Consider the following 17331-nt stretch of genomic DNA (forward strand, 5'->3'; position numbering starts at 1 on the left):
TTTCTGCCCCCAGGGGACAGATGGCCTGAAGGTATAAGCTGGACCCAACATGGTCACTAAGAAAATAGGAGGGATCTGCTCCCTTCTTTCTTTCCACCCTCTCCTTCCCTTTCTTCCTTTCTTTGATCAATAACCATTTCCTGAGCACCTTCTGTATACGAGGCATTGTGCCTAATAGAAACTGCAGGGAGATGTGAGATGAGACTTTGAGGGAGACAGTCCCTTCTTCAAGGAGTTTTCAGTCCAGGGAGGGAGAGAAGTCTGTCATCTATCCAACTAACAATACAAGGGGAGGCTCAGTGGGTACCAGAAGAGAGATGAAAGAGTTTTATAAGGGGACAGATAAAAGAACATCTCTTCAGTGAGTAACAGGATCGTGACAGGCAGTGACAGGAGATGGGGGGCAGCTCAGGTGAAGGGCCAGCAACAACAGAGGTGCAGGGCTGGGGCACCTGGCTTGGCTGGAGGCGTGGGTATGTGTGGGGCACAAGCTGGTGGGATCTGGCTTCCTGACCACGATGGGCCTCCGGGTGCTCACTGCTCAGCTGGCATGAGAGGAGGGAGTGGTTGTCCTCGTCCAGCCCCCTGGTGGGGAGGAGGGAGTCAAGGGGGCAGACAGGTCCCACATATAACCACAGAATCCGTGGAGACCAGGAGAAGCCCACCAAAGCTTCGCCTACCCCAGTCCCATCAGGTGCACGGGAAGGGCCCTTTCCAAGCCACAGGTGTCTCACATGCATGCGTGTGCGCGTGCACAGCCCCAGCACCTGCCCATGCACACGTGTTCAGACACTGTGGCTCAAAGGCCAGGCAGCCGGGCAGCCCACTTTGTACTGCTAACAAGAGGACCGTAATTACAGGAAGGGGCAGCCGGGCAGATAAAAGGATACAAAATTTCAACATCTGTTGCCATAAAGGGATAAGGAGAAGTGAAACGCAAAGTATCAGTTTGGTGTCAGCAGGCAGAGAGCCAATTTCAAAGAGTTGGGGTGGGAGGACAGAGGGGACAAGAAAGAAAAAGGGAAGGGGTGGGGGGAGAAAGAAAGAAAGAAAGAGAAAGAAATTACAGGGTTCCTCAAAGAGGTAAAGAAAAAAGAAAATGAGAAAAGCTGTCAATAATACTTTCAAAGGAGAAGGCAGGTACTTTAAAGAGGGGCAATTCCCATAATCACCCCGACTGAGGGCCAGGCCCCCTGCCCCAGGTGGAGGTGGAGGGCGGGGGCAGAGACAAAGCCACACCTGGGTGGGATGGGCACTAATGGTGCCCTCAGAGCGGCTCAGCCTGCGCTTAGGACACCAGTTCTTTCTGCAGACAGTTAGAAAGGGTTGCAGCCAGGCGCCCGTTGTCATTCCAAACATCATCAGATGCCGTGACATGTGTCTCCCGTGTTCAGTCCAGGGTTCCAAGATAAGTTCCCAGCCTGAAGGGAAGCTATACCAGGCCACGTGGTGGCCATCAAGGGGGCCCTATGAATGCTCTAAGGTCACCAACTCCAGCCACAGGGGTGAGAATCAGGGAGGGCTTCATGGTGGAGGTGCTATTTATGCTGAAGAATGAGCAGGGTTTCAGTAGGCAGAGAGGGGGTATCCCAAGCACAGGGGTCAGCTAGAGCAAAAGCTCAGAGGGGAAAAATATAGGGTGTCTGTCAGAATATGTGAGAAGCTTCTTTGCCCCTACCTTTGCTGAGAAAGAGATTTAAGGGCTAAGGATGGAAATGGAGGAGTCATGGGGAACTGGGGATGATGCGGGCCTGAAGGGGAAGGGGAGATGAGGTGGGATTATGCAGGGGCCATGAATATGGTCACACACATACAGAGCAGTGCAGTAGCTAGCCAAGGACTCAAATCCTCAATGCCCTAGGAGTAGCCAAGTCGCCAAAACCCACCCCTACTGACTTCCTTACCCAACAGTCCCCAGGCTGGCTTAGGACCACAGCTGGACCCACTATGACATCTCCAACGCTGAGATCACAGGCCTCTCCATCCTGGTGCCTGCCTCCCCACTGCCACTGGGGTTGCCCGTTGTGCCCTGGTCTCAGGGCACCAATAGTAGATCCAGCTCAAATGTACCCTGGCAGAAAAGGTAAAATCCACAGCAAGGGCAAACCCAGGGGAAGATCACTGGCTTGATGTGTTGTCAAGCCAGTCAGAACCGCCACCCACCACCGGGGTCTTCCAGCAGCAGAGGCGTGCCCCACACAGATAACACCTTCCCTGGGGCTGAGCCAAGGGCCCCGAACAAATGCAGATGGAGAACACAAGATGGGCCTTAATTCCTCCAGACCCAAACTCAGTAACAGGATGGCTTTGGCACAGTTCCTCAGGGCCTAGCTAGGGATACTTTAGTGGTTGGCTATCTGCACAGTCTCTCAGGATGGAGCCCTTGGGGGCCAGGGACTGGGCCTGAATGCCATCTATCCTCGGAAACAGGAACACTCTAGCACGTCCAAATTGGGTGAAGGACTCTATCTTTCTTCCCATCTGATTTAGACAGGTTAGAAATCCCCTGTCCTTTGACCTGTCCGCAGCTCTAGGAGAGAGAAGGGCAGGAAAGGAGGAAGGGAGAGGGCGACAGCCAAGTTCCTTACCATCTAGGCAATGGCTTTGTGCCCACGGGTGCTCTCAGACCTGTGTGCTCCAGCTAGCACCTCCCCATCCCTAGCCCAGAGGGAGAACAGAGTCTCCAGGAATCCTGATGAACAAAGGGCTGAGGGAGCCATGGTGACCTTGAAAGAGGTCTCCAGGCACTGTGAAAAGCAGCCTGAGGACCAGTACCGGGAGAGACACAGATGAGGGTGTGCTGGTGCCCAGCAGGCTGCCTCTGAGCCGCGTCCCAGCCCCCACCATCATCCCGAGGGCAGCCCCTGGAGGGGCGATGATGCTCTGAGCAAAACTGCCCCTCCAGTACTCCTCCCCCGCAAGTTGTAGCACACACATAAAAGAGAAAATCCCAGAACTCCTCAAGTTTCAGCGGTGACAGGTTAAAAGCAAAGAATCAAAAAAAAAAAAAAAAAAAAAAAGCAAAGAATCCACCCAGCACGGAACACCGCCCCGCAACTGAGTCCTGCCGAAGATGTTGCTCCACCTTCCAGATTGGCCTGTCAGTCAGGCTTTGGCATTATTGAAAGATCAAACTCTGTCCTGCCTGTTCATTACCTTAATCCTATTTTCTACATGGCTTTATTATCTGCTTGGGCTTCTCTGGGAAAGGCAGCTACAGACAGTCGTCCTGTCCATCCGTTTCCTCCCACCGAAAGCAGATGCCTCCACCAGGGCATCTTTCCCTCAGTCCCTGCACCACTGGTCGTCCAGGCTTCCCTGGGAATGGAAGAGATGTTTAAGCAAGGCCTGGCTCCTCAGTGGTGAGGAGGGGAGTCTGGGAGCTAGAGAGAAGGGAAAGCCAAGTGATGCCCAGGGCGGCCTTGCCTCAGGCTGGCGTAAGGGTGCAATGGCTATTGTCTGGCTTCAGTGAGAACTGAGGCCATAGCTGTCTTGTGCCCATTTTCATTCGGGTCCTTTCTGGGTTCTGTAAAGACCCAGTGTTTAGGGTTAGTGAGGTCTAGGGATTTCATAAGAGAATGCTGTTGAGGCAGCTGGTGCCTTAGAACGCCATCCTGACCATAAATCTGTGCCCAGAAGCATCCCTACCAAGGCAACCACGGGCAGAAGAGGCCGAAGACGACTCAACCTTCCAGATAAAGCTGGGTCACGGTGGGGTGGTGTACACCCTCCCTGCCCCAGCTTGTCCGCCATCCCAGGCCCAGATCAATATTGGTGCCAAGCATAAGGTCCAGCTATGTGACTAAATAAAACTGACTTTCAGCAGAAATGCCCCTCTGCAACCTCAACGGTGAAAAAGCAAACAATCCAGTTAGAAATGGGCAAAAAAACATGAGCAGACATTTCACCAAAGAGAATATACAGAAGGAAAATAAGCACAAGGAAACTTGTTCAACATCACTAGCTATTAGGGAAATTCAAATTAAAACCACAATTAAATAACACATCCATTAAAATAGCTAAAATAAAAAATAGTGACACTACCAGATGCTGTTGAGAATGTGAAGAAACTAGATCTCTCAGACACTGGGGTCAGAATATAAAGTGGTAAAGATACTCAAAATAGTCTGACAGGTAAAAAACTAAACACACACTAATGACTCAGCAATTGTACTCCCCCGCATTAATCCCAGAAAACTGCAAATATATGTCCACACAAAAGCCTATATGCAAATGTTCATAGTAGCTTGATCTGCAATAGTCAGAAAATTGAGAACAACTCAAACATCCTTCAGTGGGTGGATGCTGGTCAATGGGGAAAGAAACTTTGGTACATCCATACCAGGGAATACTACTGAGCAATAAGAAATAAAGCACGACTGACACATGAATCAACTTCTGTGGATCTCAAGGTAATTATGCTCAGTATATTAAAAAAAAAAAGCAAATCTCCAAATGTTAGATATATTATTGCATTTATATTACTTTTTAAATGACAGAGATGAAGAACACCTAAGTGGTTTGCCAGGGGTTAGGGCAAGAAGGAGTGGAGGAGGGGAGGAGGATGGGTGCAACTACAAAGGGGTACATGAGGGGTCTCTGTGCTGATGGAACAGTTATCTTGACTGTGGTAGCAGTTACATGACTCTACACATGGGATAAAACTGCAAAGAAATACGTACACACACACACACACATACCACACGAATAAGTACAATCAGATAAAGGTCTATGGACTGTACCAATGTCAACTTCCTAGACTTGATATTATGTAAGATGTTACACAGGTACCTTGCCTTCCTACTTTTGTAACTTCCTGTGAATCTATAATTATGTCAAAATGAAAGATTAAAAAAACCCCAACAGAATGGCAGGTAATCAGATGGGAATGTGTCAAGCCTGCCAAGGCAGAGAATTGTGAACAAAAACTGGATATATTTTAACTGTTCTGTATTGTTGTTCTTACGGATCTGTAGGCCACTTCCAAAATTTCTTTATTTTAGAAAAATCATCTCTGAGGATAGATGGGATTTTCTATAGCCACATAGTCAGGCACTCCTTAGAGAAGAAGTATCATGCATCCAGACTTTTGTTGTTGTTATCATAAATTCTACATGAAATTATTTACCCATTATAAATTACTTCAACAGTCTCCTCAAGCTAACAAATGATTCCATGTGTGAAGGTGCCACAGCGGAGGCTGTCAGTGGGTTTTGGGGCAGCATCCTCCTGGACCACTCGGCCAACTGAACCAGGGGCTGGCTCAGCCAGCTTTCCTCTGCTTCCCAACCGCTCCATCCCCGCCCACCCTGGAAGCCATGGTGGGCTCAGGAATCTCTTACCTGTTGAGGTCCCAGATTCTTAGGGGTGAGAAGTGCCCACAACAGGCTGTCCCTGTCACAAAGGAGCTGCCAAACAAAAGGAGAGCAGTTAGGTCTGGCTTGTCAGAACTTGTGGCGGAAATGGCTATACAATTGGAAGTGCTGTGCTCATTCTCCAGGGGATCATGGGGTTAAGCCAGGATGAGAGAAGCAGCCAAGAGAGCCATCAGAGAAGTTGTGGGAAAACCATATGGAAGCACAGTGAGGGCTGTAACCTCCCAGAGCTGCTTGGCCAGAGGACCCATGGATTCAATAGCTGAGTTTGCTGCTTAGATCTGGTTGGGTAGTCTCTGCCCACCATAAAAATGGATCTCTAGATGTACAACTGAGGCCAAGGGAGAGCAAGGCTGTTGGGCTTCGGTTGTATGAACACCAAGTTCACAATGCCACACCACAGAAATGGTCTCCTGGGAATAGGTTGCTGGGTGCCAGAAGGGGATGCCCTGGTCAGAGGTGAGGGAGGCTGGGGGGCTTTACCGAAGGTTTTAAGAGCTGAGGGAATATGGTAACATGGTACAAGCACCAGGCAGGTATAAAGGCACCAAACTGAGAAAAGGCGAACTATGAATGGTGGGTAACAACGTGAAAAGGTGAGGGTGGGAAAGTAGGGAATGTGAGGGGCCAGGCAGCCAGGACTGCTGTGGAGTGGGATAGGAGTCAGACAGAGTTTAAAGGATAATGACAGACACTGCCAAGAGGCAGGAGAGAAGGAACACTCAGTATTTCCCAGAGTCTCTCTTAAACCCCTAAAAAGTTCAACATATACAATCTGCAGAGTTTCATTTTAAGTGGAGGCCCAAACCCAGTGAGAAGAAATCTGTGCAATGAGCCAGGCTGGCCATAGTGCTAGGACTAGAACTTGAACCCACACGCCAGACCACTCCTTTGTTAGAGGATTTGGAAGGGGTTGGGAGGGGGAGCCTGCAGGAACCCTGGGCTTGAAAATCTAAACTGGAACAAGGGAGCTGAAAGCAGTTATGTCACTCAGGAGCCCTGGGGCAGGGAAGGGCCATGTCCCTACACGTCTGGGCATGGGGGGAGGAACAGGACATACTAATGACATGTTAGCAATGTGGGACAGCAGTCCATTGGCCCTGGCCTTGCCCAGCACCTGTGGCTCTCTGATCCCAAGCACGTCCGTGGGGAGGTGGATTTCCGCAGTCGGGGCTCTGAGAAGCCGATGGCTTTGGCTTGGCGGGGGGTTGGCCTGCTAGTTGCTGATGGGGAGATGTTAGGGCAGGCATTGGCCAAGCCACTGATTTACAATCAAAATTGCAGGGCAGGGATCTATGTTTCAACCCCAAGCTGACAAAAAGGCCACATGAACCACCCTGGAGCATCCATGCCTCAAGTCAAGACTTCTCTAGGGACATGCTCGGTCTTCCCAGCTTCCTCTCAACCCATAGGCATGCCAGCAGCCACTAAACTAGAGTGACATGCTAAAACAGCCATTCCATCATGCCCCAAGTGACTCCCAGCCTGGGAAGCAGCCACTGGACACTGAAGCCCCAAACTACAAAGCCAGCTGTTATCCTCACTTCCCTCCCCCACCAACATTTTTCTCTTGAGGGTAATCCATTAATAACTGGTAAAGCCAATTACTTTGGGTTGGAAACATAATAGCCACTTAGAAATCATTCGAGCGGGCAATTGGGCTCTCCAGACTTTTGAGGAGTAGGGGGCCAGGTGAGGGGCGCCAGCACAGACATACAGACAACTCTTAAGGAGGCCTATGGCAGGCCTCTGACAGGCAACAGGCCTAACTTAGCGCCAAGGTAAGTCAATGGAGAGAGATGGGAGGCACCTGTAAGCTGAATCCCTGCCGCTCCCACAGCTCTGAGCCCCAGCAGGCCGGGCTGGGGATGGGAACACCTGGCCCTGGACTCCTGCCCTCTGTCCCTGCCCACCTGGCCTGGCCCCGGCCCTCTGCCTCCAGGAGGAGGGCCTTTCCTGATTGCCTGGACATGACGGCCATGAACATTTCTTTCCAAAAGCTGCCCTTTTCCCTTGCTTAACCATGTGAAGCAGGGAGGAGGAACAGGAGGGAGGGTAGAGAGTCTCCCTGGCATTTGAGGGCTTAAGGGTTTAATCAAATATAACACTCAGTAAAAAAAAAAAACAAAAACAAAACCATGTATGCAACAGTCAAGCAGATTTGGAGCCAGGTCCTGCTTGGAACGTTCACCAAGTCTCACATCCAAACTACAGGGACTGTCCGGGGACAGGGATGACAAACCTGTGCTGAACAGGCAGAGGCAGGAGCTGCTGGCTGCTTGGTGGCTTGACTGGCCTTCCTCTTAAGTCCTGCCACACCCTGATCTCACCTTCATGAGACAAATGGTATTTGGGGGGTTATCTTCCCATCTTCATTTTGAGATCATGGACTGTCTGGTGGCTCTTGTGTACTCCAGTGCCCAGCACGGCGCCTGGCCCCAAAGAGAGGCCCCAAACAAACCTGTGGGCCTCAACTGAAAGGGCCTTCTAGAGCTCACAGCCAACAGGGCTGGGCAAGCTAGTCACACGAGCTGTGAGGGGGGGGGTCCCTCTGCTTCTTAGAGAAGTAATTCCCAAATCACCAGACTCAGACCTGAATGACACATGACACAGTCATACATCGTTGGAACAGTGAAGTCCCTCATAGGCAGTGCAACCAGATAACAGATGAGAAGTAACAGCAATACCTAAAAATGTCAACACACGCATAGACACACATGCTCTCACACAAGTGCATGCACTCTCTCACCCTGAGGGTCTAAAAGTCATTCTGACTCCACAAACTCTACTCTTTTTGGACCAGAAAGCCTTTATCAGAAGCCAGCCTTCTACAATTTCTGGTCTGGGATCCAGTCCCAGACCCTGCCCAGATCCCCAACCTACCGTACTGGCCTCCTGGCCCCAACTCAGGCAAACCTGGCATCACAGAGATCATCATCAGGCCCAAGAAGTAGACGTAGGAGCCCTCACATCAGAGAGACCAGGAGAGTTAGGGGTTCTGGTACTCAAGTTGAGGAATAGAAAATAGCAAGATACAGAACAGAGGAGAGGAAAGTACGAAGGAAAATTAGTTGGGTGTGGGCACGGTGAATAGAAGGTTGACCCTGCTGCCTCTGCCTTAGTTTAGACCCTCTTAATTACATTAGGAATTGACTGAGCACTTGCTGCGTGCCAGGTTCTTTTTTTTTTTTTTTTTTTTTTTTGCGGTACGTGGGCCTCTCACTGTTGTGGCGTCTCCCGTTGCGGAGCGCAGGCTCTGGACGCGCAGGCTCAGCGCCCATGGCTCACGGGCCCAGCCACTCTGCGGCATGTGGGTTCTTCCCAGACCGGGGCACGAACCTGTGTCCCCTGCATCAGCAGGTGGACTCTCAACCACTGCGCCACCAGGTAAGCCCCTCCCTTTTTTTTTTTTAATAGGCTCTCAGCCATTTTACTTAAAAAAATTTTTTTTTAACTTATTTAGTTTTGGCTGTGCTGGGTCTTCGTTGCTGCGCACGGGCTTTCTCTAATTGCGGCGGTGAGCAGGCTTCTCACTGCGGTGGCTTCTCTTGTCGTGAAGCATGGGGTCTAGGCACGCGGGCTTCAGTAGTTGTGGCACGCGGGCTCAGTAGTTGTGGCTCGCGGGCTCTAGAGCACAGGCTCAGTAGTTGTGGCGCACGGACTTAGTTGCTCCTCGGCATGTAGGATCTTCCTGGACCAGGGCTCGAACCCATGTCCCCTGCATTGGCAGGTGGATTCTTAACCACTGAGCCACCAGGGAAGCCCTCGTGCCAGGTTCTGAGCAAGTGTTTCAAAAGCATTTCCCTGTCTAATCCTTGTAACTCTATGTAGCAGGTACCACTTTCCCTATTTGACAGACGAGGATACTGAGACACAGAAAGGTAACGTAGCTTGCTCTAGCTCACATAGCGAGCAACTAGTAGAACTAGAATTTGAACCCAGTTAGTCTTAATTCCAGAGCCCAGGTGATTTTACACCCCGTGCCCCATAAGTTCTCTCCCTAGCACCTAGTATCATGCCTGACACATATTGAAAACTCAAATGCTTACTGAATGAACAAATGGACAAGTGAACAAACGACTCCACCTGGAAGAAGAAAGGAGTGACTGTGGGGCTCTGAGGAGGGGCAGCAGAAGGGGCGTGCTCGGCAGCTGTGCCCCGTGGCTGGCCTGGAGCTGCCCAGCTGGCCCAGGCCCCAGCCGCCTCTGAGCTGGGGCTGACACACTTTGGCAAGAGAGGCCACCAGAGCTGTCACATCATTCACCAACATGCCCATCAAGGGTATTCAGTTCTCTTCAACCCGCATTGGCATTTTAATTACTGTTGGGTAAACTAATTTGTACAAATGAAGGCCGGGCTGCCTAATAGAATATGCAAGCTCTCTGACCTCTGACAGGCACTGACACGAGATACAAAGGCCGCCGAGGAAGGCTTTTTATCTGAGCCTTATTACTCTCTATTACTCCAATTAGTCAGGCTCCAGTGCTCCTAATTGGAGGAAAAATTGCAATTAAATCAATTTTTGATGGGCTGCAAGTGGGCTCCCGAACCGCCCTGCTTGTGAAACACTGATATTATAGCAGCAAAGGTCACAGGCTTCATCGGCACCTGGGGACCCCCGAATTCCCTCGGCCCCCTCCTAAAATGCCTCAAGGAAACCTCTGCCCCTCCATCGGCTCGGCCAGCAAGGGTGGGAAGGAGAGAGTCATTAGAACATGTCAGGTCTCATCGCTGTTGCCGCCATCTGCTAACCTGCGCCATTGACATCATTATAGCGGCTAAGTCCCAAAGCATGAATGCAGTGCGAAGGTCACACAAACTCACTGGGTGAGGAGAGGCCAGTAGCAGAAGTGCAAGTGACAGCACTGTGAGGGAGGGACCAGTGGAGTGGGAACAGGAGGTCAACAGAAGTCAGGAAGAGGAGAGACATAGTCCAGGGCAGGTGAAGGGTGAGGCAGCCAGTTCCTAAGATCCAGCCAACAGGGCACCCCAAGCCACCCAAGGGGAAGGAAAATAGATGTACTTGGGGAGGAAAAAAAAGAAAGACAAAGGAATCTTGTTCTTACTAGCAAACATCCCACCTCGCAGTGGGGAAATATACACCTGAATGCTGTCCACAGACCAGAAGGCTGAGAGTCACATCCGTGATGGGGGCAGGAGCACACTGTGGGGCCTACCATCTATATAGCAGTGCCTGCCTGTGACGGCTGGGGAGGGAGTGCACAGAACTAAAGCTTAAGAGCAGGGAGGGGAAGGTAAACACAACTTCGTTCATCAAACTAAAGGATAACAAGACCAAGAAGCCTATCTGAAGCTTGAATGAGTAAAGTTTAAGGCAAATGAAAAGAAGTTCCATTTCACATAGCAACTGGCATACCACTACCTCAAAGAGATGGTGCAGAAAGAAAATATAAATTCAAAAGAAGGTTAGCCAACTTCATGGGTGATTGAATCAAAATGGATTAAAAGGGAAAGAATGATGTGCCTTGTCTTCAAGGGGTCAAGACCAAAAACATGTTGAATAAATGATGGTCCATCTACTTAATGGAATATTACACAAACATTTAAAATGATGTTTCCAAAGAATATAGACAAGATGCTTATGATACTATTATAAGAAAAAAAAGTAGGGTACAAACAGCATCAACAGAACTATTTTAAGAATAGCTTGTGAGGGGAAGGTAAACACAACTTTGTTCATAAAACTAAAGAATAATAAGACCAATTTTTTTTAATTACAAAGGAGGCAAGAATATAAAATGGGGGAAAGGACAGTCTCTTCAATAAATAGTGTTGAGAAAACTGGACAGCTACTTGCAAAAGAATGAAACTAGACTATCCTATACTATACACAAAAATTAACTCAAAATGGATTAAAGACTTGAATGTGAGATCTGAAACCATAAAATTCCTAGAAGAAAACATAGGCCATAAGCTCCTTGACACCAGTCTTAGCAATAATTTTTTGGATCTGACTCCAAAACAAAAGCAACAAAAGCAAAAATAAACAAGTGGGACCACATCAAACTAACAAGCTTCTACACAGCAAAGGAAATCATCAACAAAATGAGAAGGCAACCTACTGAATAGGAGAAAATATTTGCAAAGCATACATCCAATAAGGGGTTAATATCCCAAATATATAATTTTGGATATATATTTATATTATATATATTACATATATATAAAGTTGCAATTTTGGAGATATATATATATATATATAGAGAGAGAGAGAGAGAGAGAGAGAGAGTTGTAATTTTACAACTCAATTGCAAAAACCAAAGAATCTGATTAGAAAATGGGCAGAGGACCTGAACAGACATTTTTCCAAAGCAGACATAGAGATGGCCAACAGGCACATGAAAAGATGCTAAACATCGCTAATCATCAGGGAAACGCAAATCCAAACCACAATGAGATATCACTTCACACCTGTTAGGATGGCTATTATCAAAAAGACAAGAGATAACCAGTGCTGGTGAGGGTATGGAGAAAAGGGAACCCTTGTGCACTGTTTGTGGGAATGTAAATTGGTGCAGCCACTATGGAAAACAGTGTGGAGTTTTCTCAAAACAATGAAAAATAGAACTACTATATGATCAAGTAATTCCCTTCTGAGTATTTATTTTTTAAAAACACAAAAATACTAATTTGAAAAGATATATGCACCCCCATGTTCACTGAAGCCTTATTTACAATAGCCAAGACATAGAAACAACCTAAGCATGCCTTGGTGCATAAATGGATAAAGAAGATGTGGTATCCATATATACAACGGAACACTACTCAGCCATAAAAAAAATATGGAATCTTGCCATTTGTGACATGGATGGGTCTTGAGGTATTATGCTAAGTGACATAAGTCAGACAGAGAAAGACAAATACTATATGATTTCACTTATATGTGGAATGTATAAAAAACAAGTGAACAAACAAATCAAATCAAAACAAAACAAAATGAAAAACCAAGTTCATAGATACAAGGAACAGACTGGTAGTTGCCAAAGGGGAGGAGGTAGGGGATGGGAGAAATGGGTGAAGGGGGCCAAAAGGTACAAACTTCCAGTTATAAAATAAGTCATGGGGAGGTAATGTGCAGCATGGTGACCATAGTTAATAACACTGTGTTGCACATCTGAAAGTTGCTAAGAGAGTAAACCTTAAAAGTTCTCATCAAGAAAAAAATTCTTGTAACTATGTGAGATGACGGATGGTAACTAGACTTATTGTAGTGATCATTTTGCACTGTATACTAATATCAAATCATTGTGTTGTACATGTGAAACTAATATAATGTTACACCTCAATTAAAAAAACAGCCTGGGTGTAGAAAAGGAAAGAGTGGAAGGAAACACACTAAAAAGCTTTAAGTGACTGTGTTTGGGCAACAGAGTGATTAGCAATTCTTTCTTCTTTTAAATTTTATTTTCCAAATCTTCTTTAATGAGCATGTGCTACTTTTTAAAGGGAAAAGCATATTATTTACATCTTGTGAGAGAAAACACAACATAACTAGACATTCCCGCCCACTGACTCACGGCCAAGAACAAGTGGACCCGATAATGAGCTGCCTGCTGGAGCAGGTGTCAGCAATAGTGGTCCTGGCATACCTTGGGCTGAAGCTTTAGGATGGACCAGTAGCCTAAGGTTAGGACAGGAAGCGCCAGATCAGAAGGGAGGGATCTTTCTCCCAATTAGGTGCCGGCCAGTAGAGAGCAAGAGTGACTCCTGATTCCCACAGCGGGCAGAGGCCTGGAACACCTGTCCCAGTGTCCGTCTGTCTGCCTGCCTGTTTTGTCTGTCTGTCTGTCACACACACACACACACACACACACACACACACACACACACACACACACACACACACACACACACACACACACACACACACACACACACACACACACACACACACACACACACACACACACGCCCCTCTCAGGGGATGGCCCCTCATCAGGACAGGATGGTGCAAGTAAGCCACCTAAAACGTCAGGCTCTGGAAAGAATGTCCAGAGGCTGGGCCTCCCAAGGCTCACCCTCCTACTGCAACTCTAACAAACAAGGGCAACAAAGCAGGCTTTCTGCTGCCCCACAGAGGAGTACAGTTCAACAGCTGGGAAATTCCTCTATAGAAACACAAAATGTTCATTTTCCATTTCAACCAGTGGTAAAAGGGCAGCCTGGCCAAGCATATAAGACCCTGGCCCAGGCTAAACAGGTGGAGGCTTGATGTAGCGGCTGCTCTTCCCAAATAAACCAATTCCACTCAAGAAGCAGAAACTTAAGGACCTCCCTGCTGGTTCAGTGGTTAAGAATCTGCCTTCCAATGCAGGGGATGCAGGTTCGATCCCTGGTTGAGGAAATAAGATCCCACATGCCGCGGGGCAACTAAGCCCACATGCCACAACTAGAGAAGCCGACGCACTGCAACTAGAGAAGCTCGCATGCCACAACAAAGACCCAGCACAGCCAAAAATAAATAAATCATTAAAAAAATAGAAACTTAGAAACTTGAGCAATGGAAGGGCAGAGTTAATAAAGAGAAAAAATTAACTACATTAAAAACAAAGTCTCACAGTACAATGGAGTAACATATGTTCATTCAATCTATTGAATTTAACAAGATATGCTGGAGAAGAGTTTCTACACTCTATTTTCCATCTATATGGCCTCTAAACACAAGCTTCATCCACTCCCAAGAAGAAGAAATGGCAATATGTTCCAGTGCTAAAGGAAAAACTGACCGGGTCAGACTTCCTGAGAAATGATGAACATTGATTCACAAAACTATGTACCTAACAAGAGGCATGGAAAAAGAAGAAATACATATGGTCTTTATTTGCAGACACTATAACTGTCTACCTAGAAAATCCAAAAGACTCAACTAAAACTATTGCAACAAATTCCAGAGTAGGATGAGGTGGAGGGCATGCTGTGGATGATAGTGGAAAGGAGTGCGGCCTCAGGACTGCTGTCTCTGCCACCCAGTAACTATGTGACGTTGCATGAGCAATTTAACTGGGCTCTAAAGCCCAGTTTCTTTATCTATAAAACAGAAATAATATTAGGATCTAGGCACAGGCTTACTGTGAAACTTATATGAGATAAGATGCTTAAAGCAGTGTATGGCACACAGCAAATACCCACAGATGTGAGCTGCTATACACAGCAATCACCAACCAAAATGAAATCAGAAATCCATTCACAAAAAAGAATTACTTCAGGCTTCCCTGGTGGTGCAGTGGTTGAGAGTCCACCTGCCGATGCAGGGGACACAGGTTCGTGCCCCGGTCCGGGAAGATCCCACATGCCGCGGAGCAGCTGGGCCCGTGAGCCATGGCCGCTGAGCCTGCGCGTCCAGAGCCTGTGCTCCGCAACGGGAGAGGCCACAACAGTGAGAGGCCCGCGTACCGCAAAAAAAAAAAAAAGAATTACTTCTTTACAATTTCTTTGTAAAACAGCCAAGAATAAATCTAACGAAAAAAAAAACAAAAACAAACAAAAAACCAGGACAGCCCCATATGAAAATACTCTGCTATATCCTTTACTAATGGACACAGAATTGCTGCATAAGTGGAAAGACATATCATGTTCCTGGATGGGAAGCCTCAAGATTATAACTGTCAGTTCTCCCCTAATTAATCTATAAATTCAATACAGTCCCAACCAAACAAGATTTTTTACTTAATCAGTTGATTCTAAAATTCATCTGGAAGAGGAAGTGCACAGAAGAGCCAAGAAATATTTTTACAAGAACAATGAGAATCAAGTCACTTGACCATGTTATCAATACTAGAATAGACAAATAGATCAATGGATCAGAATAAAGAATCCAGAGTCATACCCATATATTTGTAGGGTATCAGCAGATCCTAAATGTGGCATTTAAAGACAGTGGATGAAGGGACTTCCCTGGTGGTCCAGTGGTTAAGACTCCATGCTCCCAATGCAGAGGGTGGGGGTTCGATCCCTGGTCAGAGAACTAGATCCCTCATGCCACGACGAAGAGCCCACACGCCGCAACTAAAGATCCCACATGCTGCAACTAAGACCCGGTGCAGCCAAATAAATAAATATCTATTAAAAAAAATAATAAAGACAGTGGATGAAAGATGAACTAATCAATAAATGGTATAGAAACCATAGGACACACATTTGGAAAAAATAAAATTAGAGCCCTACCTCAGAGCAGACATCAATTCCAGATGGATTAAGGACATAAACATTTTTTAAAACTACACAGAAAACCCATAAACGTGTTAGAAGAAAATACAGGAAAATAGTTTTACAATCTTGAAGTAGGATAGACATTCATAAGACAAAACAAAACTCTGAAGCCATAGGGCAAAGATGACAGAACTAACCTCCAAATTACAAAAACTTCTACACAACAGCAGACACTGTAAACAACAGGCTGAAAGGAATCACCAAATATATGTAGTAGTCAAAAGATTAATACCCAGAACATATAAAGAAATCCTATAAATCGCAGGGGAAAAAGTAGATGAATGAGCAAAAATTTTCAGTAAGTAATTTATAGAAAAAAATATATACCTGGCCAAAAAAAACACATGAAGTAATGTTAAACCTCCTAGTAATCAAAAAACTGCAAATCAGAAAACAATGAAAAATAACTGCAAACACACAGAGCATTTACCACATACCAGGTACTGTTCTAATCACTTTATATAATTAGTTCATTTAACCCTCAAAACATTCCTACAGGGACTTCCCTGGTGGTCCCGTGGTTAAGACGCCATGCTTCCACTGCAGGGGACATGGGTTCAATCCCTGGTCTGGTAACTAAGATCCTGCATGCCATGCAGGGTGGCAAAAAAAAAAAAAAATCCTACATATTTGATGATATTTTTCTAGGTATGATAATGGTATTATAATTCCATTTTAAAAGCATCAATATCTTTTAGAATATACACTGAAATATTTATTTATATGCCTGATATCTGCTACAACATAATATGGGAAGGGAGTGTGTGGGCAGTATTGATGAAGCAAAATTGGCCAAGAGTTGATAATTATTCTCCTTTTGCATATTTTGAATTTTTCCATAATAAAAAAAAAATTTTTTAAGTCACTATGAGGTATGTACTACCACTATCATCCCCCTTTTACAGATGAGGAAATTGAGGAATAGAGAGGTTAAGTAACTCTCTAAGGTCACACAACTAGCATGTGGGAAGACTCATGATTTGACCTCAGCCAGTTGGGCTCTAGAGTCCAGTTCTTAATCACTATTCTATACTCACTCCCAAAGTTAGATATCATTTTTTACCCTCTAGAGAAACAAAAAAATTTATTTTTAAAAACCTGATATTATCCAGTACTGATAAGTGTAAGAGGAAATAGGTATTTATATACTTTGTTTGTGGGGTATATAATCTGATATAATCCAACTGGAGGGCAATTTGGCAGCATCTAAAAACTTTTAAATGTACTTACCCCTCAATCCAGCAAGTTTTTTCTAAGTATCTTTCCTAGAAAAATATCTGACTATATGTACAAATAGGCAAGTACACAGATGCTTCCTGAGGCACTGTTGGTAATAGCAAACCACTGAAAACAGCCTAAGTGTCCATCAACAGCAGGATGGCTAAGTAAATGATGGTGCATCTATATTATTCTGAATTAGAATGCAGCAGTAAAAAGAATGTGTTCTGACAGCAAAGGACCTCTAAGCCACATGGGTCCCATAGGAAGAATTCAAGTTGCAGAACGAATGCATATTGTGAGCCTAAAACAAAGCAAAACCATGTATTTGTGTGTGTATACAGATACACATACACACTCATGAAATTATATGATGTCTGATGTTCGCTTCAAATTAAAAGATCTGGAGTGACATATACAGACTTCCTACAAAAAAGGGGTAGGATGGGGGGAGGGGCCACAGGAAGCTGGAGAGAATTTTAATTTTATATTCTCATATATATTTATA

The 17331-nt window shown here is 46.0% G+C and overlaps 1 protein-coding gene across 1 annotated transcript in view; it reads right to left on the reverse strand.

Moving 5' to 3' along the window:
- FBXW4 (F-box and WD repeat domain containing 4) overlaps nucleotides 1-17331 on the reverse strand; it is an 80468-nt gene that overhangs the window by 5480 nt on the left and 57657 nt on the right. The window contains exon 6 of the mRNA XM_060127046.1: nucleotides 5343-5408. Within this exon, the coding sequence (XP_059983029.1) occupies nucleotides 5343-5408 (66 nt within the window). The remainder of the gene's footprint in view (nucleotides 1-5342; nucleotides 5409-17331) is intronic.

This window comes from Lagenorhynchus albirostris, chromosome 16 (assembly GCF_949774975.1).
Source record: "Lagenorhynchus albirostris chromosome 16, mLagAlb1.1, whole genome shotgun sequence".
NCBI classification, from domain to species: domain Eukaryota; kingdom Metazoa; phylum Chordata; class Mammalia; order Artiodactyla; family Delphinidae; genus Lagenorhynchus; species Lagenorhynchus albirostris.